Source organism: Mizuhopecten yessoensis, unplaced genomic scaffold (assembly GCF_002113885.1).
Source record: "Mizuhopecten yessoensis strain PY_sf001 unplaced genomic scaffold, ASM211388v2 scaffold6459, whole genome shotgun sequence".
NCBI lineage: Eukaryota > Metazoa > Mollusca > Bivalvia > Pectinida > Pectinidae > Mizuhopecten > Mizuhopecten yessoensis.
In genome coordinates, this window is record NW_018406560.1 from 384,656 (window position 1) to 412,048 (window position 27,393).

Genomic DNA, 27,393 nt, shown 5'->3' on the forward strand with positions numbered 1-27,393 from the left:
ACCATAATGGACTCATCCAGATCAATGCAATTGGTAGAGTCTACTTAAGTTAAATAGGGATGAAAGGGTTAAACTTCATCAAAATTTATCTCAAAACATGTCAAACATATTTTGGAAAATTAAATAGTCAGTTGAATGTTTTCCCTGACATTTTGAATTTGGAGTATCAGATTTATGATTGGTCTATTCTAGTTTCTGCAGGTGACCAATCATAGTGCAAGTCATTAAAGCTCAAGGGAAGTAACTTCTAACACAAAATGTCACTTTTTAAAACAAAAGTTTTATTTGCCCTTATTTAAGATTTTTTACTTTTAGAAAAATGAATTTGTGTTTGTCTTTACATTTCCAATTTATTAAAGCAAGATTTTGACATTTTAATGTCACCCTTTTATTGGGATTTTTTAAATTCCAACATTAAAAGAGCTGTTGATGTTTTTAAACTCTTTATCTGCATACTAAGTTGCATGTGGTGCATGCTGGTACACAACCATGATAGCCTCCATCATCCTCCCAACACATTTATACTGTGTTCATTGCTCTCTGTACAGTGTCGCGAAACACCCAGTGGTCACTGGTTGTGTGCCGACAGCTACAACCGTATTAATTATAATAAACATATATATATATATTTATGTATATTACAGTGTAACCATTACTGTAAAAGATTTTTCTTTCTCCTTTTTTGCGATGTGGATAGGTTATATAGAGACTTATGACAAAATCATGGATACATCACTGACTTTTCACAAAGGAATGACTGATGACCAAAGTGACTCTCCATAGACGTATGACTGATGACCTTAGTGATTCTCCATAGACGTATGACTGCACATGTACAGATGACATTAGTGATTCTCCAGACGTATGACTGATGACCTTGGTGATTCTCTATAGACGTATGACTGATGACCTTAGTGATTCTCCATAGATGTATGACTGATGACCTTAGTGATTCTCTATAGACGTATGACTGATGACCTTAGTGACTCTCCAGACGTATGACTGATGACCTTAGTGATTCTCTATAGACGTATGACTGATGACCTTAGTGATTCTCCAGACGTATGACTGATGACCTTAGTGATTCTCTATAGACGTATGACTGATGACCTTAGTGATTCTCCATAGACGTATGACTGATGACCTTAGTGATTCTCCATAGACGTATGACTGATGACCTTAGTGATTCTCCATAGACGTATGACTGATGACCTTAGTGATTCTCCATAGACGTATGACTGATGACCTTAGTGATTCTCCATAGACGTATGACTGATGACCTTAGTGATTCTCCATAGACGTATGACTGATGACCTTAGTGATTCTCCATAGACGTATGACTGATGACCTTAGTGATTCTCCATAGACGTATGACTGATGACCTTAGTGATTCTCCATAGACGTATGACTGATGACCTTAGTGATTCTCCATAGACGTATGACTGATGACCTTAGTGATTCTCCATAGACGTATGACTGATGACCTTAGTGATTCTCCATAGACGTATGACTGATGACCTTAGTGATTCTCCATAGACGTATGACTGATGACCTTAGTGATTCTCTATAGACGTATGACTGATGACCTTAGTGATTCTCCATAGACGTATGACTGATGACCTTAGTGACTCTCCAGACGTATGACTGATGACCTTAGTGATTCTCTATAGACGTATGACTGATGACCTTAGTGATTCTCTATAGACGTATGACTGATGACCTTAGTGACTCTCCAGACGTATGACTGATGACATTAGTGATTCTCCATAGACGTATGACTGATGACCAAAGTGACTCTCCATAGACGTATGACTGATGACCTTAGTGACTCTCCATAGACGTATGACTGATGACATAAGTGACTCTCCATAAATGTAGACTGTTAACAACAGTGACCCCCTGAAGAGGCACAACTGATGATTTTATTAACACCTCATAGATGTATGGTTGATGAATACAATGACACATTAGATGTATGATTGATGAACACAATGACACATTAGACGTAAGATTGATGAACACAATGACTCATTAGACGTAAGATTGATGAACACAATGACACATTAGACGTATGATTGATGAACACAATGACTCATTAGATGTATGATTGATGAACACAATGACACATTAGACGTATGATTGATGAATACAATGACACATTAGATGTATGATTGATGAACACAATGACTCATTAGACGTATGATCGATGAACACAATGACACATTAGACGTATGATTGATGAATACAATGACACATTAGACGTATGATTGATGAATACAATGACTCATTAGACGTATGATTGATGAACACAATGACACATTAGACGTATGATTGATGAATACAATGACACATTAGACATATGATTGTTGAGCTTAGTGACATATGACAGATGCCCATATAGTCTCTATAGACTCTATAGAAGTATGACAGTTCTCTAAAACATGTGTTTATCTTAATATCACATATCAGAAAGTAACCATTGTTATCTTACGTGGCATTTTTGGAGCTCATTGGTACCTTTGACGTCACAAATACATGCTGTAAAATCAGTGACGTCTCATATAAGTCATACCATCCCATTGGGGATTAATAGGTTAACTCTCAGTGTAGACATTTACACGATTTATTGAAAAGATATGAGAGAACCTTTTTCAATCATGTCTGTTAAGAGGACTATTCCCTTTGAGGTATGGATAAGGACACCCTTGTCAAAGTCACATGTAACTTACCCCTATACACACTCTCTATTAACTCCACATTGGTGTACGACTTACCAGTGACTTGTCTTAGATTTACAAGTGACTTGTCTTAAGACTTAACAGTGACTTGTCTTAGACTTACCAGTGACTTGTCTTAGACTTACAAGTGACTTGTCTTAAACTTACAAGTGAATTGTCCTAAACTTACAAGTGACTTGTCTTAGATTTACAAGTGACTTGTATTAGACTTACAAGTGACTTGTCTTAGACTTACAAGTGACTTGTCTTAGATTTACAAGTGACTTGTCTTAGACTTAACAGTGACTTGTCTTAGACTTACCAGTGACTTGTCTTAGACTTACAAGTGACTTGTCTTAAACTTACCAGTGACTTGTCTTAGACTTACAAGTGACTTGACTTGTCTTAGATTTACAAGTGACTTGTATTAGACTTACAAGTGACTTGTCTAAGACTTACCAGTGACTGACTCACTATGACATGTGACTGACTTGTGACTCACCTGGGATTCATGTTTAACCATTGACTAATGACCATCCACAGATTCTCTTGTGAATACATGACTGACCACTGACTTTAGGAATGTATGACTGACCAGTGGCTTTATGAATGTATGACTGACCAGTGACTTTAGGAATGTATGACTGACCAGTGACCTAAGGAATGTACTGCTGACCAGCGACCTTAGGAATGTAGGACTGACCAGTGACTTCAGGAATGAACAACTGACCAGTGGCTTTAGGAATGTATGACTGACCAGTGACTTTAGGAATGTATGACTGACCAGTGACCTCAGGAATGTACTGCTGACCAGCGACCTTAGGAATGTAGGACTGACCAGTGACTTCAGGAATGAACTGACCAGTGGCTTTAGGAATGTATGACTGACCAGTGACGTTAGGAATGTATGACTGACCAGCGACTTAAGAAATGTATGACTGACCAGTGACCTTAGGAATGCATGACTGACCAGTGACTTTAGGAATGTATGTCTGACCAGTGACTTTAGGAATGTAGGACTGACCACTGACTTTAGGAATGTATGACTGACCACTGACTTTAGGAATGTATGACTGACCAGCGACTTTAGGAATGTATGACTGACCAGCGACTCTTTGTGAATGTGTAACAGACAAGTGACTTACTGTTAATGTTTGATCGGTAACTCTATGAATGTGTGACCGACAAGTGACCTTTCCATGGCTATATAAGAGACTCGGTGGATGTATGACCTTATTTGCCCACTGGCGGCGTTCTTTCTCCAGTTTCCTCAATGTTTTGTTATATTCCTTCCACCTAGATGGATGTTACTTTACCTTCCAATGGCGCAGGCAGATCCTGAAGTTTAAACAGTTGTTGTTATTAACAAGTTTCAATTGACTGTTTTCATACTTGTGATTATTATGTAGATGATTTTGATCAGAATTAATAAAATACTATTTCACAGCTTCGGGTGTTCTGTTTTATATACTAAAGTAATGTCCTACAGTGTATATATCACAAAGACAAGTTTATTGTGTACAGTTTTCCTTTACACTCTTTGATTCATCTTCCCAGCATCCTAATGTTTGGCAAATTTTCCAATCCAACCGGAGATTACGAAGAACACATTGACAAAACTGACGGTTGAAATGTGGGTGTTATTTTTCAAGATGGCCACCATGTCAGCCATGTTGGATTTTGGACAGACTTGAAAAATAACAACACTTCGGATCATTTCTGTTAATTTTTAAATCACTTCTATCGTTGGATTTGTAGCTAGCCAGATGATTTAATTTCAAGAGGTATGTGAAATTGACAGAACTGATATCAAAGTCTTTTACTGCTGTACATGTAACACCACTGCAAGACAACCGTTCTCAATAGATATGTAGGTGTTATCGAAGCCAAAGGAATTATTTGGAACGAGTCTTTCAAAATCAACTGCAACATGATAACACAGTAAGTTGGGGAAGCAGAGTCGTACAGCTTAGTAATTATAGGTCGATAATTATAATATATTTATACCCTCCTCTGACAGTAATCTTCAAATTGTTGAGGTTGGTCGGTAGAAGTAGAAGAACTATCGAGAGTACGATTGAAAATACTCTCATGCAGACACAGTCTCCATGATCTGCCGAACTGTACATGTGTAGATGCAGATACATCCTAGCTTCTGTCAATTTGGCCGACCTTTAGAAACTCACATAAAACTCTACCCAACTTAGAGTCCCAAAGAATCTCAAAACAGAGATTGGATAAACGAGCAAGAGATGAACAATGAATGCACACAGGTGACACCACCTTTAAGATCTGGCAATAGGTACAGAGAGCCAAAACTGAATAACACTGCACCATACAGCTGTTTTGTCCTTCTAGGACTCACTGGTGATACTAGGGGGCCAAACTGATGGAAATCCATGTTGGTCCAAACTAACTGTTAAAACAGAACGGGAGGTATTGTACAGAAAAAACATGATTCGTGAATTTCAAAATTAAGAGCTGTACTGGTTAATTTCAAGTTAAATAATTAGCGAGACATTTTGAACACTCACTACAAAAAACAAGAATTCCACGTTAGTGGATGTGTCGCCTGTGCAGGAAGCTGGGAGATTACAAAGAAATTAATAGATACACTTTTCATTTCAAGAAATAATGTTAAAAGTAAGCAATAATTATAGATTATGTTTAAAGCAATCCCAAGCAAGCACTTTTGGTAAGGAAGCTCTGCATGAAGTTTGAGTTTGATCGGCCCAAGGAAACTCAAGTTATCGCACAAAATCAGATTTTCTTTTTATAGTAACAGTGACCTTGACCTTTGACCTTCGGACCTGAAAAGCAATCCCAAGCAAGCACTTTTGGTAAGGAAGCATTGCATGAAGTTTGAGTTTGATCGGCCCAACAAAACTCAAGTTATCCCACGAAAACAGATTTTCTATTTATAGTAACAGTGACCTTGACATTTGACCTTTGGACCTGAAATACAATCCCAAGCAAGCGCTTTTGGTAAGGAAGCACTGCATGAAGTTTGAGTTTGATCGGCCCAAGGAAACTCAAAGTTATCGCATGAAAACCTCTGTCCGGACGCTGCCGCCGCCGCCGACATAGCAATACCTATGTGTCACCAGCTTTTCGCAGGCGACACAAAAAGGAGATAACTGTGGCCATCAAGGTTACAGCAAACTCAAGGACTAAAAGTTCCACCAGCCGAGTCTACCACCTCAGAAAGTCCAGTAAGTCTTTGACAGGTGTTTCAATATGTCAGAGAGAAAGTGGGCGCAATTCAGATATTTTAAGGCAGTAGTGGATTTGTATATGCTCAAGGCATTAGAGATGTGTTCTATCAGACAGCATTAATAACGTTAAAAGCTTATTCATTGAACATGTAACACCTCTTGAAACCTTCTGTTCCCTATACATCCTGAATAACTGCCCGAATGATTTCCAGTGAAGCCATCTGCCTTGAAGAAATGTGAACACAGTTTGAGATGAAAATATAACAATAAGAATTCCTGAAACTAGACATGCTTAGGACGGGACTAGTCCTTCCCTGGTTTTTAGTTTAGGCTAGTATGCCTACAATGCGATCCCTTCTCCCATTAGTTTGTGTTCCTTTTTTCTTTCTTTTACAAGTGACTTCTAGCTAAATCTAGATGGATCCTGTACAGTTTCATACAAACTACATCGCTATGAAGTTGTAATATTTGTTTTTCTTCAATCCTAGAAGCTTCAAAAATTGCAGCCATCGTTATTGACACGTTGACAAGTTGATATAAATACAACCCAAGAAACATCCGGAGTAACATCATAATAATTTATTAATATTTTGGCCGTTTCACATTTTATTTTGTACATAAACATTCATAAAAAAAAGACTGTTTATAATAAAATAAAATAAAACGTAATACGAAATGATTACAAGACACTATAAAACCTGTAGATAAGATTGCATCATTTTATATTAAAAAATTATATAAAAATACAAATTGACTAGCCTACTAGTGATGCAAGGGTTTAAAAAAGACTTGATATAAAAAAGCTGCATTACATCAATATAAAACTCATACTGTTATTATTTTTATTTATATACATTTTGTATTATAAACCAGTTGTGCTGTAGCTATATAGTTAAACCAGATTCTCTAAGGTTCATTATAAACGTGTTTTACTGTAGAGAACCAATTTCTCATTAGATTAAAAGCAAGTTTTACAAACACCGGGCACATTAATATCTGGCATAAACATGTTTTTTGCACTTATTTCTTCTACCCTAGCCTATCCCCCAGTATTTCTGATATACCCGTCCATACTTCTTATCGAGAGGAATATTTCAATGTCTCCTAGAGTTTGTCTTAAAACTCTAGCGACTAATGTACAAAATCTTTTCACTGGATTTGTTTTACTGTAGAAAGCTCAGGTATAAAGATCCAAATTTACTCTATAGACTCTTCATTAGAGAACTAATTCTAATGCCCCCAGATTACATTATACAGGCTTTACTGTAAAGATATCTAATTTATCCTAACCATTTTTTACTTATGTCAGCTTATGTTTCTTTCTTACCTTTTTATCAATTTATTACGCCCCTTACTGTATACAGCTAATATGTAAGGTACCCTAGGTTTGGTTGAAAACCTAATTTACTGAACCGAGAACCAAAATACTAATATATTAATTCCCCTGGGATTCAAAATTTACTGTACAGAGAACTAATATCTTAATTCCTCTGGGATTTGTTAACAGATAAATTTTACTGTACTGAGAACTAAAATCTTAATTCCCCTGGGATTGTTAACAGATAAAATGTACTGTACAGAAAACTAATATCTTAATTACCCTGGGATTCATTAACAGACTCTTTTACTGAAGAGATCTAAAATCTTGGATCCCCTGGGGTTTGTTGTAAACTTGTCAACAAATATTGTAGATCCTCTCAGGTTTGTTATGGATCTATGTTACTGTATAGAGAACAATATGTCCCGGTATAACCTAGTATATCTCCTTGGTTTCAATATAGACATATTTAATGTATATTGATATCATACCCTGGTACAACTTAATGCCATATGCATATCTATATTTCAGAAGATACATATAGGATCTTACACGAGTTTCCATTCCATCTGAGATTTATGAAAGGAGTCAAAGAGTTTTTCAATTTAGTGAGCTTCTGGCATGCTAAAATGAAAAATTTGTGACGAGTTCCATAAATTTCATATGAAATGAAATTGAGAGTAAGATCCTTTTCATCACATTATTAAGATTTGTAAAACGACAATGTTCATGCAATCTTGAAATGTAAAAAGCCGCCATTTTGACTCTAGTGCGTAAGTCTGTGACGTCGTGTACTTGTCACATTTGAAACTTACAACCAATCACAGGGCTGATAGGTCATACTACATGGGTGTTTATACGCCAAAAAATATAACATGGGTATATTTACTGGATAACACAGTACAGTATGTGATAAATATGATTATTTATATCTATATACTATTGGTATTCAAGGCTAACCAAGCATAATTATAGTATAATGACTGATACAGGTACGGACAAAAAGATTACACTTAAAACATGCAGTATAACCAGATAGTCTGGCTAGAACTTTTGTTCATTTCAATCAACACGTAGTCAAGGATTTGGCTTGTGTTTCAATTCTAGATCTGTAGATACCGTCTGTACACTTTAATGTTTTTGCCCTCATGTATTTTCTCACTTTTCAATGCAAAAGGGCTCATTATGAGTTTCCCCTTACTTACATATCAGTATCGTTAAACAGATATAATATTAAATATATACTTTATACCAGTTTAAGTTGCTATACACATGTATCTGTAACTATTAGATAATTATATAGCTAAACTACATGTATATACAATATTTGTTTGTCTTGTGTTAAGTTTAAATAGTAATTATGCGATATATAGCTAAACTATATATACAATATTTGTTTTGTCTTGTGTGAAATTTAAATATGCCCTTGTGTTAGTTTAAATATGCCCTATCATTCAATTTGAAAAGAATTGCAATTTGCCAGTAACATCTATATAACTATGCATCAATAAATCTAAATAAAACTTGACCAAATACCATATTTGGAGTCCTAATAATCTCTTCCCACAAATGATTTCAAAATAATTTGCCGGTAAAAGCGCCTTGCAATGTTGTGTACACTAACGAAAGATTTTTGTAGTTAATATCAACAAGCAATATACACTGTAATGTATAAAATAAGTAACATCAGAACAGTTAAAAAAGCAAATTATTTCAACAAGCTCTGTGCATTCTTAACTCATTCACCCCTGAAATTTTATAATGAGCTATTCCAACCTTTGAATTGGAAGAGTTCAAATGTGTCTTCAGGGGTGAATATGAGTTAAACAATTTGCAAAAACCAAATGTTCAAGCCCTCCTTTTTTATGATGTGACATAAAAACGAAAAGCATGAGCTGCACACTACAAAAGTCAGGAAAACATCAAACAAAATGTTAGTACACCATTAACCAGCATTAGGATTTCATCAAGGATTTCTGTTTATGCTGGCTCTATATTCTCCAACTCCAAGTGAATTAATTATTTAGTAATCTCCAAAAAGCTGATAAGCAAACGTCGGTAATTATAACAGATACAAAAAAGAAGGGATTATATAATAAAACATTGTCTAATTCTGAAGCAAATGATTTAATGCTTATGCCAACTAACAGAGCATATATATATATGACCTTTTAAGTTCATATTGTAACATATGACCTTTTAATTAAAAGTTCATACTAAAAGATATGACCTGTTAAGTACATATATAATACCCCGAGTTATGGAATTATTGCATTTGAAAGCATGCACATGCAATTGTAATCAAAATTTAGAAATATCGAAATACCAAAAATTACAAGACATGTTAAAACAAGAGGCCCAATGGGCCTGCATCACTCAATAAAGCTGCAGGCAAACTATCAGTGTCTTAAGTCACAACCTGTCACAAGATTTAAACCAATTCGGTCTTTGTGACCTTGAAAGTCAAACAAGGATATTAAGTTGAATAAATTTTATACCCCTTCATCCTAGAATGCAACTTGCCAAATGTCACCACCTTAGATGTTTTGTTGAGAAGATATGACTTTCAAAGATTTTTTCTAAAAAAATAAAACAGGTCATCATAACAATTGGGTTTTTTTCATTACCATTATATATTTAACTTAAAATTGGTCAACATTTCTAAAACATAACAAAGAATCTTATTAACAGCTAACATTGAGGAAACAAAGATCAGTGATCATAATTCTTAATTCATTATCATCCCTTTCGATCTCACAGAAAATGACACCAATAATAAAACATACAATTAGTACAACCTTTTCTTAACCTACGACTTACTTACACACAGAGTTTAGTGCTCAACATTTGTACCTGAGGTTAATATTGGACTAGGTGTATCAGTAGCTACTAGAGTAAAGGTGTAGACACTAATTACAAACGTACAGGTAAACATACTGGTAAACATATAGGTAAACATACAGTTAATGTTATGTAAGTAGACACAGTGTAAACATCATTAGTCAGAACATTTCAGTTCAAGACCTTTCTGGAACAACAATTCAGATGATAAATCAAATTTTCTTAATTTTCAGGATTTTTGTTGTTGAAAAATCTGTTTATTGGATGCCTCGTGGATGAGGCTTCCTTTCTCTATACTCAGTTAAAAAGACAGGTAAACAATACTTTACACGGATACTTTAGATAATTCACCGTATTATCCATATATTGTAATACAGACCCTGATGCCACAATATCAATGTTAAGTTATATACAAAAGCATGTTTCAATATGAGCTTAACCCTTTCACCACTGTGGACCACAATGGACTCGTCCTAATAAATAACTGGTAGAGTCTACTAAAGTTACCTACGGGTGAAAGGGTTAACAGGTAATATGTTTCAGTATGACTAGGGGCATTATGGGTCATTTCCGACCTCATCAGGGATTTATAATTAATTGTTATACTTGTGATCGGGAATAAATGAAGTTCTGTGCGCAAGTATGAAATTTCAAATTAGTTCGCCAAAAGGTACAGGAGATATGACATAACAAAGAGAGGCATAAACCGGCATTGTTCATAGGAAACCACAACCGGTCCCCACAACAATGCAGCTGTTTTCAAAGCATTTACTCTGACTGTACGTCTCCCATTACTGTATAACATGAAATGTTCCTTGTGTATAAACATTCGTGGTTTTCGTGGTTGCTATATTGAACCACGAAACATAAATAGAGCGAATTTGAATGATATACGTGTCGACTGTTTGTTATTATAGGATATCAACGAAAGTTTGTACCATGAAACGATCTAAATGGCTTCAAACCACGAAAGAAATTAGCCACAAACATTTCGTGTTATACAGTAAGTGATTCTTACAACACATTAATATTGTTCCGTTAGGGAAACACCTGATGTTGACATGTACACTGACCCATTTTAAGCAGTTGTTACGATGATGTGTCAAGGCGAGTCCTCTGCCAACAGCCCTTTCCCTCTAAACTTGCGACAGTCATGGCGTAATGGTATAAACCTATTGGTGACAACTTTTTATGAGATTTTAGTCGTAATGAGGCGATAGATAGATGAACTACGTTCCCACTTTATACCAATCACTGTTGTAGTTATCTGCAAAAAGGCATGAGGAGTTTATGGGCCATCACAGACTACGTACGCTTGAATGATTTAATTAATTGGGTGTCACTTGGTTGGTATTCTACGCCTGAAAGTTTATAAAGTTATGTACTATAAAAAGGTTTTCCTGTTCTCACAGATGTAGAGGCAGTCCACAGGTGATTGTGTTTGACCTTTCTTTTTGTGCTGAGTATAATCTTAGCCTATCTCAATCCTGTCTACATGTAAACAGGAATAACACTTGTATTTCTATCCAAACAATTATGTATACGTACCCGTATCATTCTCTACGTTCTGTCTTCATCTCAACTTTATTTTAGAAAAATAAAATTAACAGGAAACAGTTTTTTGCCTAGCCTAAACCATAAATGTGCATCAATGTAAGTAAAAATTCTTCAATGTATATTAAAGATAAGCGGGAGGTTCTCTGTCAGCCTCATCAAGGCTGTGACACACAGACCGATAAAACATAAAATCCTTACACGGGTTCAGGCAAATCTCGATTTTCTCGGGGTGGCAGCACATGTAGAAGAAGAGCTGGAACACTATCTGGCACACAAAGCCAGATGCTACAACGGAAATGGCCATGAAGTAGAACCACTCACTTTTATCGGGTGTAAAGTAGGTCCAGGATAAGAGCATGGCAAAGTTCTCGAGGTAAAACACGAAATAATAAATGATGACTCGAAATCTTGTATGACCATCACGGGTATTAATAAAACAAAAAACTAACACATAACCTATCACGATGTTAAATATAATCTCGTCACGACGATTCGGATAAAACTCAGTTTTCTGGAAGAACAACCACGTGGTCATACTTAGCCAATGAAATCCGGCTGCGACAAGGACTATATAACCGAGCTGTGATGCAAAAAGTGCTATAATGATGACACGAGGTCCGACCTCGCAGGCCCGCCACAGGAAGTAACCAATAGCTCCACCGATGTTTTTTCCGAGGCCAGTCATGCTAGCGGTGGTCAACCCACTAGAATGAGCATGCATAGCGCGGAGAGCTCTGTGGTAGGACACGAGGGACCAGGACAGACCAATCCATGACCCTAACATGGCCACTGGGCGGACATACACTGAAAGAGATGAACAAACTGGTATTTGACCTGGCCATGTTTACGTTACGTTTTGTACTATTTTGGGGATTTTTTCTCTCTCACGAAGACTGGAAATGACAACAGAAATCTGGTTATATTCAAGAATTTATCATCAAACAAAAACACACTTAACCCTTTCACCCCTATGTAACTTGAGTGAACTCTACCATGCAATAATTTGGAAGAGTCCATTATGGTCTACAGTGGTGAAAGGGTTAACCCAAAATGGTAAATTATCAGAAATGTTTAATTCCAGTTTATATTTTCACAAATCAAATCATACTATATCCAATTGAATTGAATTACTCTGTTACCTGTCATTTGTAGTTTGATTTAAAAGGACTTTCAGCTGACCCTTGTCATTCAGGTATTTCTGAAGTAACATATTTCCTCAAATTTAGAGGGCCAAAATACATGTTAAATAGACAAATCCTTTCAAACCCTGGAGTCAAATTAATTTTCAAGTTCTAGCCAATGATTACAGTTACAATTAATCTTCCCTTTTTGTTAGCACAGAAGCCTATTTCAAGTTCTTCAAATAATCTTGAAACTGCATTAATCTAAAAATCTAATGCATATGGTCTTAACAACTTTGGCATAAAATTGTCTTCAACCCTTTCACCACTGTAGACCATAATTGACTCATCCATATATTCATGGTAGAGTCTACTAAAGTTACATAGGGGTGAAAGGGTTAAACGATTTTGTTTTCTCAAATGTTTTGCCTTACTTGTAAAAAATGGAGGACTGTCATGTTTCTCCTCGGTGAGTATGATGTAAAGTTGGATGATAAGCTGAGGTGCGGACTCCAGGAAGCTTTCCAGCATCCGTATCAGACTGGCATCATTGTCCTCATACAGCATCTGTTTGTAATGGTGGTCCTTTGCCTTCTTCCTGTCCCCCTCATCACTGTCTTTAGTCCAGGACTTACAACCATGGTAGATATATTCCACATGTCTGTAAATAAAACCACATCATTGTGTATGTCATATCTGGAAATCTAAAAATATCCCTGGATATCCCAAATACTATCCCGTCCACTTCAGTATTTTTGCCTCCAGCTAATCATAAGACATTGATGCTGATTTTGGCAGGGATGGTTCAAATGACATTTCAGCTGATAACGGATGCACTTATAAAAAGATATTGTATTTTCAACTTACAACCCTGGTAATAAATATTCTCAATTATCACATACAACACCTACCTTATTTTACCTCCTAATTATATATGAGGCAAAATTCAGTATTGGTTCAAATGATGGTACCTCTGTTTTTTCGGACTTTGCCACTTATTTTGAATAAACTTGTGAAATTTCACATTGTCCTTGTTTTAAGTATGTTTCAAAGAGATAAAAACAGATAATGTTTGAATAAGTTCCAAAAGCAAAAAAAAAAAATCCTGTACAAATTATTGCCAAAATCGGCCTGTTTTTTCACTCCGAATTTAGGACATTGAAGTGAGGCGTTGAAAAAAGACCGAGTGTCCATTATTATGAAGAGAATAATACACGGTAAAGAAATGAGATCAATGTCCGTACTGGAGTAATAAAATCGTACATACTCGCATACAGAATGAAGAAAAATATTACATTGAAGGAAGTCGTTGACCACCACATGTCCGTTAATGTCGTTAAATGGTTTTCTGTCATAATAAAAGGTTAAACTTGATTTCTTTCTAAGTTGTCATTCCAGTCGTCTATATATATATATATAATATTTGTCAACATTGCAATCTGCAAGCGAAAGCGACAGTCGATCCGTTGTGAGAGTGTAACGTGGGATGCCGGTCAGTGGTGCCTCATAGTTATTCATTACAGTACAGTATTTGCTTAAGTTCGAACATAGCCTTACTCTTTATATAACATACATTCTTACCAATTTCATTAAAATTGAACGATACTTAAGCAAGTTATCTTGCAGAAATTAAAGTTTGGATGGATGAAGGGATGAAGGGTGTCCTCATACCATGATATGTCCTAGGCCTATGTCCTGTCAAAAAACTTTTTTGACAGGAATATAAGAACTCCTACAAAAATCACTGTGTTGACTTCAAATGGTTCATCAAATTGACCATCCATACAGACATACCCTGGCTCTTATTGAGTCACTATTTTTTTTAAAATCATCTTACTGTGGCAGGGTTTAATTGGACATAGGATTAAGGTCGCCTTCTAGCTTCGAGCTAGTGGGAATTTCCCTTTAGCTCAGTGGTGGAGCACCCGACTAGGAACCTGGAGATCGTGGGTTCGATCCCCGGTGGAAGCACACTATTCTCTTTCCTGTAACAAATGGTGTCAGTGGCCCTCCCTGTGGTGACAGGGAGTTAGAACCTGGGTTGTGGTGTTCGAGGGTGAACACATTTAAAAAGGGTGGAGTAGTGTGGCAGATTTTAATTGTACTTAGGATAACGGTTGTCTTCTAGCTTCGAGCTAGAAGGACTTTGCCTTTAGCTCAGTGGTAGAGCGTCTGACTGAGGAACCTGGGTTCGATCCCGGGTGGAAGCATACTATTCCCTTTTCTGTTACATTACTGATTAAATAGAATTTCCCCACAGAAACTCTATTTGTAGGCAATTTTAGTTGTGGATACAAACTAGATAGAATTTAATAAAAGGCTGTTTCTATAATGAAGACCGATATATCAAACATTTTCTGCCATATGTCAGGAACAGGCAATGTAAACAGATCAAGATCTCTTGTCCAGTAATCACACTGAGCCTTAGAGCATTGTCTCTAGTGTATTTCTCAAGCTCTAGCTAGATCTCCTGTTACAAGTATTCACCCTCTCCATCCGACCATATTACAGGTTTGTTTTGTAGACTTGGACAAGGTGCTTCGTCATACCATAAACCTGTTACAAGTATTCACCCTCTCCATCCGACCATATTACAGGTATGACTTGTAGACATGGACAAGGTGCTTCGTCATACCAGAAACCTGTTACAAGTATTCATCCTCTCCATGGGACCGTACTACAGGTACGGCTTGTAGACATGGACAAGGGGCTTCGTCATACCAGAAACCTGTTACAAGTATTCTCCCTCTCCATCCGACCATGCTACAGGTACGACTTGTAGACATGGACAAGTTACTTCATCATACCAGAAACCTGTTACAAGTATTCATCCTCTCCATCCGAACATGCTACAGGTACGGCTTGTAGACATGGACAAGGGGCTTCGTCATACCAGAAACCTGTTACAAGTATACACCCTCTCCATCGGACCGTACTACAGGTATGACTTGTAGACATGGACAAGGTGCTTCGTCATACCAGAAACCTGTTACAAGTATTCCCCCTCTCCATCGGACCGTACTACAGGCACGGCTTGTAGACATGGACAAGGTGCTTGGTCATATCAGAAACCTGTTACAAGTATTCCCCCTCTCCATCGGACCGTACTACAGGTACGGCTTGTAGACATGGACAAGGGGCTTCGTCATACCAGAAACCTGTTACAAGTATTCCCCCTCTCCATCCGACCATGCTACAGGTACGGCTTGTAGACATGGACAAGGGGCTTCGTCATACCAGAAACCTGTTACAAGTATTCTCCCTCTCCATCCGACCATGCTACAGGTACGGCTTGTAGACATGGACAAGGGGCTTCGTCATACCAGAAACCTGTTACAAGTATTCCCCCTCTCCATCGGACCGTACTACAGGCACGGCTTGTAGACATGGACAAGGTGCTTCGTAATACCAGAAACCTGTTACAAGTATTCACCCCCTCCATCCGACCATGCTACAGGTACGACTTGTAGACATGGACAAGGTGCTTGGTCATATCAGAAACCTGTTACAAGTATTCGCCCTCTCCGTCCGACCATGCTACAGGTACGGCTTTTAGACATGGACAAGGTGCTTCGTCATACCAAGAACCTGTTACAAGTATTCACCCTCTCCATCAGACCGTACTACAGGTACCTACCCACCCACATATCTATATACCTACCCACATATCTATATACCTACCCACAGATCTATATACCTACCCACATATTTATATACCCACATATTTATATACCTACCCACATATCTATATACCTACATATCTATATACCTACCCACATATCTAGATACCTACCCACAGATCTATATATATACCTACCCACATATCTATATACCTACCCACAGATCTATATACCTACCCACATATTTATATACCCACATATTTATATACCTACCCACATATCTATATACCTACCCACAGATCTATATACCTACCCACATATTTATATACCTACCCACATATTTATATACCTACCCACAGATCTATATACCTACCTACATATTTATATACCTACCCACAGATCTATATACCTACATATATATATACCTACCCACATATCTATATACCTACCCACATATCTATATACCTACCCACATATCTATATACCTACCCACATATATATATACCTACCCACATATCTATATACCTACCCACATATCTATATACCTACCCACATATCTATATACCTACCCACATATCTATATACCTACCCACATATCTATATACCTACCCACATATCTATATACCTACCCACATATCTATATACCTACCCACATATCTATATACCTACCCACATATCTATATACCTACCCACATATCTATATACCTACCCACATATCTATATACATACCCACATATCTATATACCTACCCACATATCTATATACCTACCCATATATCTATATACCTACCCATATATCTATATACCTACCCACATATTTATCTATATACCTACCCACATATCTATATACCTACCCACATATCTATATACCTACCCACATATTTATATATATACCTACATATCTATATACCTACCCACAGATCTATATACCTACCCACATATCTATATATATACCCACATATCTATATACCTACCCACATATCTATATACCTACCCACATATCTATATACCTACATATCTATATACCTACCCACATATCTATATACCTATCCACATATTTATATACCTACACACATATCTATATACCTACCCACATATCTATATACCTACATATCTATATACCTACCCACATATCTATATACCTACCCACATATTTATAGATATACCTACCCACATATTTATATACCTACCCACATATTTATAGATATACCTATCCACATATTTATATACCTACCCACATATCTATATACCTACCCACATATCTATATACCTACATATCTATATACCTACCCACATATTTATATACCTACCCACATATTTATAGATATACCTACCCACATATCTATATACCTACATATCTATATACCCACCCACAAAAGTGATTCATGGTTATCTTGTCTAGGACAGTTCACATCGTTTAGTTTTTAGACGACCTGTGACGCTTAAAACAGCTCTGAATGAATTATGGAGAGAAATAACGTAGACACGATTGTATTATTAACTCACCAGTGACTCCGAGCTCCCACAGACAAGTATACAAATGTCATTGTATAGCCAATAGTCTTATATAGAGGATCTAAACAATCTATTCATAGGTATTTATAGAAAGATTTCAATAAACTGTGTTTTATCCCGATGATCTACCTAAGTAGCGAAGTGAAAGAACATGTCGGTCGCAACAATGATCAGAAAACAAAGCCCTGGGAGGCCTGTAGATTTAAGTTGATGAATTTGTGTATTTTTTAAAATTTAAAATTTTCCAACTCATTTATTAGTCTAGAAATGACTAAGTAAGTGCAAGCATGTTCTGTACCTACATGTTATTTTAAATCTTCAGTAAAAATCTTGATTTTTGCAAAAACATAAAAAAAAAGGCCAACAGTTTCATGTACCATATGTACAGATGATTAAGTAATAAATAACCTCATCAACATTTTAATTTCATTTTTCTGCGTTGGAATGAATTTCAGAATATTGTGCGTGTCACATTTAAACTGTTCTGTTTGATTAAATTTGTGTTCTTCAATTAGAACTGTACAACTCAATAGATATTTACACCTACAGTATAAAGATCTGGGTTTACTGGGTGCTTTCCTCTAGTACGCCAACAAACCCTACTAAACTTTAAACATTATTTGATCCATTAAACTATTTAAAAACACCCCAATATATTCAATTTAGAAAGAACTCTTTTTATTAAATACCCAGCGCTATGTTCACTAAACATGCATATGATATAAATTACAATGTAGGGATAGGCTTCAATTGCCAGGTACTGATGTGATGTTAACGACGCCCAATAATTACAGTTTGCAGTTTGTACCAATAAACATACTTAGAATTCCAGATTTTCTCCGACACTTTTGATAATACTTGCAAGAATCTGTTTTATATCAATAAACTGTAAGGCACATACAAACAAAATTAATAATCTCAGGCGGATTTGTTTTTAAAAGGTGTAATGTGTCTTTGAAGTAATATACGGTGAAGGTGTTACAAAAAATTGAAGGATATTGAAAGGACTGCCTTTTAAGAAAATAATGACCTAAAACTTGCATCTAGATGTATAATACATTTGTATTGTATACCTGCACTGACAAATTCATGTCACTAGTCTAAAAAGGAGAAGTCATTAAATGAAAGTTCAAAAACTGATGATATAGCTCAATTTTAATAGGCGTTTTATGTAATGGCATAGATTTTACCCTAATAGGCATTTAATGTATGGTATGGATTTAACACTAATAGGCATTTTGTGTATGGTATAGATTTTACACTAATAGGTGTTTTATATATAGTATAGATATTACCCTATAACCATTTTATGTATGGTATAAATTTTACCCTAAAATGCATTTTAGGTATGGTATAGATTTTATCCATTTAGGTATTTAATGTATGGTATAGATTTTATCCATTTAGGTATTTAATGTATGGTATAGATTTTACCCTAAAAGGTGTTTTATGTAGGGTATAGATTTTACCCCTATGGTAGTTTTATGAATGGTATAGATTTTACCCTAATAGACATTTTATGAATGGTATAGTTTTTACCACAATAGGAGTTTTATGAATGGTATATAGATTTGACCCTAATTGACATTTTATGTAGAGTATAGATTTTACCCTAATAGACATTTTATGAATGGTATAGATTTAACCATAATAGGAGTTTTATGAATGGTATATAGATTTTACCCCAATAGGTGTTTTATGAATGGTATAAATTTTACCCCAATAGGTGTTTTATGTATGGCATAGATTTTACCCCAATAGTAGTTTTATGAATGGTATAGATTTTACCCTAATAGACATTTTATAAATGGTATAGATTTTACCCTAATAGACATTTTATAAATGGTATAGATTTTACCCTAATAGACATTTTATGTATCGTCAAGATTTGACCCTAATCATCATTTTATAAATGGTATAGATTTTACCCTAATAGACATTTTATGTATGATATAGATTTGACCTTAATAGGAGTTTTATGTATGGTATAGATTTGACCCAAATAGATACAATTTGACCCTAATAGGTACCAGTGTTTTATGTATAGTATAGATTTGACCCTAATAGGTACCAGTGTTCTATGCATGGTATAGATTTGACCCTAATAGGTACCAGTGTTTTATGTATGGCAAAGATTTGAACCTAATAGGCATTTTATGAATGGTATAGATTTTACCCTAGACATTTTATGTATGGTATAAATTTTACCCTTATTGGCATTTTATGTATGGTATAGATTTGACCCTAATAGACATTTTATTTATCTTCAAGATTTGACCCTAATAGTAGTTTTATGTAAGGTATAGACTTTACCCTAATAGGCATTTTATGTATGATATAGATTTGATCTTAATAAGAGTTTTATGTATGGTATAGATTTGACCCCAATAGGTACAATTTGACCCCAATAGGTACCAGTGTTTTATGTATAGTATAGATTTGAACTTAATAGGTACCAGTGTTTTATGTATGGTATAGATTTGACCCTGATAGGTACCAGTGTTTTATGTATGGCATAGATTTGAGCCTAATAGGTACCAGTGTTTTATGTATGGTATAGATTTGACCCTAATAGGTACCAGTGTTTTATGTATGGCATAGATTTGACCTTAATAGGCACCAGTGTTTTATGTATGGCATAGCTTTGACCCTAATAGGTACCGGTGTTTTATGTAGGGTATAGATTTGACCCTAATAGGTACCAGTGTTTTATGTATGGTATAGATTTGACCCTAATAGGTACCAGTGTTTTATATAGGGTATAGATTTGACCCTAATAGGTACCGGTGTTTTATGTATGGTATAGATTTGACCCTAATAGGTACCAGTGTTTTATATAGGGTATAGATTTGACCCTAATAGGTACCGGTGTTTTATGTATGGTATAGATTTGACCCTAATAGGTACCAGTGTTTTATATAGGGTATAGATTTGACCCTAATAGGTACCGGTGTTTTATGTATGGTATAGATTTGACCCTAATAGGTACCAGTGTTTTATGTAGGGTATAGATTTGACCCTAATAGGTACCGGTGTTTTATGTATGGTATAGATTTGACCCGAATAGGTACCAGTGTTTTATGTATGGTATAGATTTGACCCAAATAGGTACCAGTGTTTTATGTATGGTATAGATTTGACCCTAATAGGTACCAGTGTTTTATGTAGGGTATAGATTTGACCCTAATAGGTACCGGTATTTTATGTAGGGTATATATTTAACCCTTATAGGTACCGGTGTTTTATGTATGGTATAGATTTGACTCTAATAGGTACCAGTGTTTTATGTATGGTATAGATTTGACTCTAATAGGTACCGGTGTTTTATGTATGGTATAGATTTGACCCTAATATGTACCAGTGTTTTATGTATGGTATAGATTTGACCCCAATAGGTACCGGTGTTTTATGTATGGTATAGATTTGACCCTAATAGGTACCAGTGTTTTATGTATGGTATATATTTGACCCCAATAGGTACCGGTGTTTTATGTAGGGTATAGATTTGACCCTAATAGGTACTGGTGTTTTATGTAGGGTATAGATTTTACCCTAATAGANGAAGGTCACAGTCAAAAATTTGAAGAATATTGAAAGGACTTCCTTTTAAGAAAATAATGACCTAAAACCTGCATCTCGATGTATAATACATTTGTATTGTATACCTGCCCTGACGAATTCATTTCACTAGTCTAAAAAGGAGAAGTCATTAAATGAAAGTTCAAAAACTGATGATATAGCTCAATTTTAATAGGCGTTTTATGTATGGCATAGATTTTATCCTAATAGGCATTTTATGAATGGTATAGATTTTATCCTAATAGACATTTTTTGTATGGTATAGATTTAACCCTAATATGCATTTATGTACAGTATAGATTTTACCCTAATAGGTACCAGTGTTTTATGTAGGGTATAGATTTGACCCAAATAGGTACCGGTGTTTTATGTATGGTATATATTTTACCCTAATAGGTACCAGTGTTTTATGTTTGTTGTACTTTACCCTATTATTTTAGTTGCTATGAAAATCTGTATGAGATGTCTAGCAACTTTCTGTGTAACACAACTTTAGTTCAGAAAGCGACTGTCTGTGTTCTAGCAATCTCTGAGAATGTAGCAACTTGTTATGCAAAATCTGTCTGCAACCTGCCAACCTGAAGGAAAGACAATCCGTCCCTAAGCCCCTATAATCCTTAGTGGTGTGGGCTGCCAATCAATATCAACTAGCAACTGACACGCACCACAAGAATATCGCAAGCTAGGCGACCAGCTAGTCCACAGAGCCACAGTGGGTCGTTATAGAAAGCAAAATGACTTACAATACAAGTTATAAAGGTGGTTCAGGTTTAAATTTACAAGTATTTTATTGATAATACCAAAACACTGGGGACAGCATGCAGGGGATGGATTAAATTCTTTATTAAATTTTCAATCTTTTAATATTTTCTTAATTCTTTAAAATAGTACATTTATATTTTTACTGCACATGTCAAGATCATAAGTGATCATCTAGATGAAGAAAAAAAAAAAGCATTCTGTGGGTGTTAATGAATCAATACAATTATAACATGTCCCCTACTGATGCCCCCAACAGATATAGCAAACAAGATATTGCAAGCAACGATGTTTTCAAAAGATTTTCCATTGGTACACAGTAAATACATTGCGGACCAATGTAACGCCCTTACTTACCCCATGTCGTTTATTGATGAATCTGTTATATTCAAAAGGTGAAGCAGGTATACAGATGCTGTACAGCTGAGGTAAGTATTGTGGAAGTTCGATAAAATCAGCATCCTAACACCATTATTAAGTGAATGGTGAGCCATTACGAAACTGTAACCCAAACTTTAACCTGCAGATTTTGGCCAAGATACTTAATTCGAAAACATGTCAAAAATTCAAAAAAATAAAATCATTTTTCCACTTTCACTAAACAACATTAATGGTAGACCCTAAAGAACCCCTGTACATAAAATCAGCATCCTAACACGTGAACATTGAGCCATTACGAAACTTTAACCTGCAGATTTTGGCCAAGATACTGAATGAAGTCCAAAACATGTCAAAAATTGAAAAAAACACACCAACATTTTCGTTCCCAGGCATTGATGCTAGATCCCTAAAGAACCAGCATCCTAACATCATTATTAAGTGAATGGTAAGCCATTACAAAGCTTTAACCAAAACCTTAACCAAAGGTAACGGACGGCCGACTGACGGACAGACGGCCGCAGACAAAACCTATCTAGTCCCCCCGGTTTCACCTGTAGGGGACTAATAATAGATACGTAAAAAAGTAATACATTTTGACCATTTACCAGTCCAGTGTTGCAGTCAAGTGGGCCCACACAGGTATTTCAACATTAATATTTGAATATTTCATGTTGTTTGAGGGTTGACATGTATAAATGCAGTGCTGACAAATCTCTGTGTGATCAGGTCTCGAAGTTCACATTTCTAAATAAACAAGATACCTAGGTGCATGGATATACATTTTGTAAATCTTTCTAAAATAATACCCCCAGAACAGGGCATATGTATACATGTATCACCACAGACTTAGATCTAATTCCAAGGTATAACACATACAGGTTTCCGGGGGAGTCATTGATTTCCTATCACATTGAAAGAACAGATTCTTTTTAAAATGAGATATTCATTTATTCGTAGCTCTACAGAACTTTGTGATTACATCAGGGGGTAAATATATATATATTTTAGCATAAATGCACCAGCATTGTTCGACTGAAACGTTAACGTAGCCTAGCTGTTCCATGTAATTTTCTATTCCTTGAAGTGAAATTTTCTAACCAACAAATTAAATAAGCCAATTATTGTACATAAAGTGTGTTCAATTTAGGTGTTTCATTGGCCAAAAAATTGGTTGCTCAATTAAAGTGTCAAGTGCGTGAAAGAGTTTGATAAAAATAGCTTTAGAGATATTATCAATGATTAATAGAGATAACTGTTTACGTAGACTGTCTATATTTATTTGGAGCCTTGTACTGAATTAACTTTTTCATTTATTTAAGAGTATCTCATTCTCAAGGATCAAAATACACACTAAATACATTGAATGATGTACTCGTATCACATGATCATACCCACACTTATAATACAGCGTTAAAATAATGCAGTGCACAAATTTCATAATTTCCTTAATAACTCATATACTGGGGTATGTTTTCACTTTCCCTCCTCACACTTTTTACATTGGGTAGGTACGTAGGGTTTCCCTCCTAAAATGTCCTATTTCTATAGAAAAACACTAATGATGTTTTTCTATAGAAATAAAATAAAGAAAAAAGGTTCAGTAGGTGCCATTTAAGTGAGTCTTTCTGAAAACTACAAACAATTTGTTGAAGGATGGCCCTAACTGATATGCACCTGTGCACGTGACTGGTCATTAGTGGGTCTGGATTTACCTTACACACTACTACTTATTATGGTCATCAGTACAAGTTGGTTCCTAGTTATGACACACCAATGGTCATCAATTGAGAGGTGAGCACACAGATATATACCTGGTCACATCTTTGACCGGTAGATGACCTTGTATTAGGGTTGCGCAGTCATCGGTTAACCAGTTACTCAGTCTGAAGGTCATGAACCGTTTACCTAATCAATAACCGAACAGTCAGATAGCCCATGTTTCCCTGGCTTAGACCTATACATTCATACTTTCCAACCCTCCCTATTTAAAAGGGAGACTCCAGATTTATTGGACTCTTGAACTTGGTGTTTTCAAAGAGTGAATTTGTTGTCTGTTCCTATATTTAACAACTAAAAATATGTCATTTAAAGGGTTATTTTGTCTCTAGGGGGTGTATACACACATTTTATTTGTGTTTTAATTTTGAGCATGCAAAATCTCCCCCATGGAAATTTCAAAATCAGATAGTTTTGTAATAAAACAGTGTTCAGGCTAACATCTTAGTGTCATGTTGCTTTTGTACTCTTTTGTAAAGATTGACAAAGAGATGCCGACAACACTGTAAAACCCCTGAGTGGGACGACTGGTTTGCCCGTTGTCAGTATAATGTGACCGGGTGGGGCGTCCTGCTGGGTGTCTTCGGCATTATGTTTCAGTGAGGTAGCACTATAAAGTCGGCATCAGTTCCGCGCTATCACAAGGAGACAAACACGAACATATCGCAGCCTCCCAAAATACACACACATACACTACACGCATGCATCTTGCACACAGGGGAGGCCGGCCTTAAATGACCTTAGCTGTTAATAGGACGTTAAACAAAATCAAACAAACAAACAAACAAAAAAAACCTGAACAGATTTTAGAGGTACATTTAGAGCTCAATTTACATGCGAGATATGTAAAGATATTGTGAAGAGTACACATACATGTACACTTGAATGAGCAAGCAAAATTAAAACGTTTGTCAATCAAATTTTGTTCTAAAAACCAGTATTACCGCATATGATTTCGAGTACAGATAACTGTAATTGAATCACGCCTTAAATGCAATGCTTCATTAGGGATCAAACTGGGACCTTTAACTATATATAGTGAAGTCTAAACCACACCAAAGCGCTTAAGCTATAGAGAAATTCTCCCTAGCCGAGTCAGTAGGAAGCAGCTAACGGTTTACTGTGATGACACACTTCAACTTCAGGAAGAAGTACTAGTCTTATTAATGTTTCCAGCCAAACCTGCGAGAGACAATTCAAGCCTTTCTGTCAATGCTTCCCTGGTCCATATCATATGTGTAGGCGCCAATGTAACAGAGGGCAAACACATTTAGTATCAGTGAAGTGACCCAGGATGCATTGGCCTTGGTTCCACATTGGATGTCACAGCTAGGCTAAGATCTTCAGTGTTTTGATTTTTTTAATTTTTGATTAATCGAGCCTACAAAATCATAGTCAAGCACTCGTTATATAGCTGTAGTCGATCAATTTTATACTTTTCGATAATCGGAACACCACTAAATAGAACTATTTTGTACAGTATAGTTATATTGTGTGAATACAGGTTAATTCATATATAATTTTGTACTGATATATATGTGGACGAGGATGAAAATTTATGATGTCATCAAACAGGATGCAGACAATTAACGTAATTATATAAAGTGTGTCTTTGGTATCTACATTCTGGAACAAATGGATACTTACCGACCATTTAAATTTCGGACATGTCAGGGGAAACCAAGTATATTTTTTTTGCACCTAGAGTCAAGCGTGAAGGAGGTGAGAAAATTGCACACAAAGCATGCATGACGGACACAATAAATACATGTACAGGTAAAATCCAGTTGTGTTTTTCCTAACTGTTAAATCATAGATAAGTCTCATTGGCGATCAACTACATGTACACTGTATACGTACCTGACAGTACAACCCCATTTTTGACAGTTTTACAGTCAGTGTAATAACGTGTAACATGCATTCATTGAAAAATAAAAAAAAATGCAATATATATATATGTACAGTGTAGTAGCTAGGACAAGGAATAGTCATAAAGATAGTGCCGTCACTTGGGCTTGAACCTGTGACCCTTGGCTCTCCAGTCTGATGCTCTACCATAGTTCCCATAGTCAGACACTGACTGAGCTTAAGGGAAATTCCCTAAAGCTGACGCAATCTAATCAATGCACATCTTTTACATATATATACCAAATCTAACTTTTTCGTCCGAGCCTTCCAGATTTTTTTACATTCTGTAACATCGATCAACAAATCTTATCATATGTAACATATTTGTGTACTTAGAACACAACAGGGCAATTGATTGTTAAATAGCACAGTTGTGCACAATATGTGCGGGCAATGTGCACACTACTGTATGTATGAATGATGTGCGCATGGTAGTTTTGGTGTGTTGTACGATGACAACTGTATTATCTTACGGGCGATATCTTACCGCACTGCAGGACCCATCATGAGTGGGAAAGTGAAGAACACACGGCAGAACCAGGTACACATTGAGGTGCCGATGATCTCCGGGTGTTGCTTTTCACGTGTGTAGTCGAGATAGTACCACTGGACACTGAGACCGTTAGATATGACAGCAGGCAACACGGTAAAGGCAGCAGTGAGCCAGAAGGCCAGGTAGCGACCATGTCGGAAATACTCTTCAGTCAGCACAATGTCGGACACAAAATCATACAGAAAAAATAAGGTGGAGAACAGTGTGATAAAAAGGTCTATTTTGGTAAAGGGATAACGATAAGAACCGTCCGTTTGATCAATTACATCGTCCAGAAACACGGTGGCTGAGGGCTGGGTCGGACGATCCGCATGTGTCCTGTCCCTGTCATCTTCGGTCTGTAACTGAAGAGAGTTAACTTGGTATCCATTTGCTTTTTGTTCCTGTTGCGGGGTTAGTTTGAAACTTGTCCGTCGAGTTTGAATTCTCTTCCCCAGGCCGTTACATCGTGAATTTGACACCCCACCTGAGGTCGAAGCCATTTCGATGTTTACTTCTCAACTTCTCGCGGACCCCCTTCTCGGAGTCATCTGT

At 36.2% G+C, this 27,393-nt stretch overlaps 1 protein-coding gene across 1 annotated transcript; it reads right to left on the minus strand.

The window, feature by feature from the left end:
* Positions 1 to 6,530: 6,530 nt before the first annotated feature.
* On the minus strand, positions 6,531 to 27,366 carry LOC110452200 (XK-related protein 6-like). The gene is made up of 3 exons (XM_021500568.1): positions 26,794 to 27,366; positions 13,204 to 13,430; positions 6,531 to 12,452 (listed from the first exon to the last, which is right to left on the minus strand). The coding sequence occupies exons 1-3, from the start codon at positions 27,339 to 27,341 to the stop codon at positions 11,770 to 11,772; spliced, it is 1,458 nt and encodes a 485-aa protein (XP_021356243.1). The 5' UTR covers positions 27,342 to 27,366; the 3' UTR covers positions 6,531 to 11,769.
* Between the last annotated feature and the right edge of the window lie 27 nt (positions 27,367 to 27,393).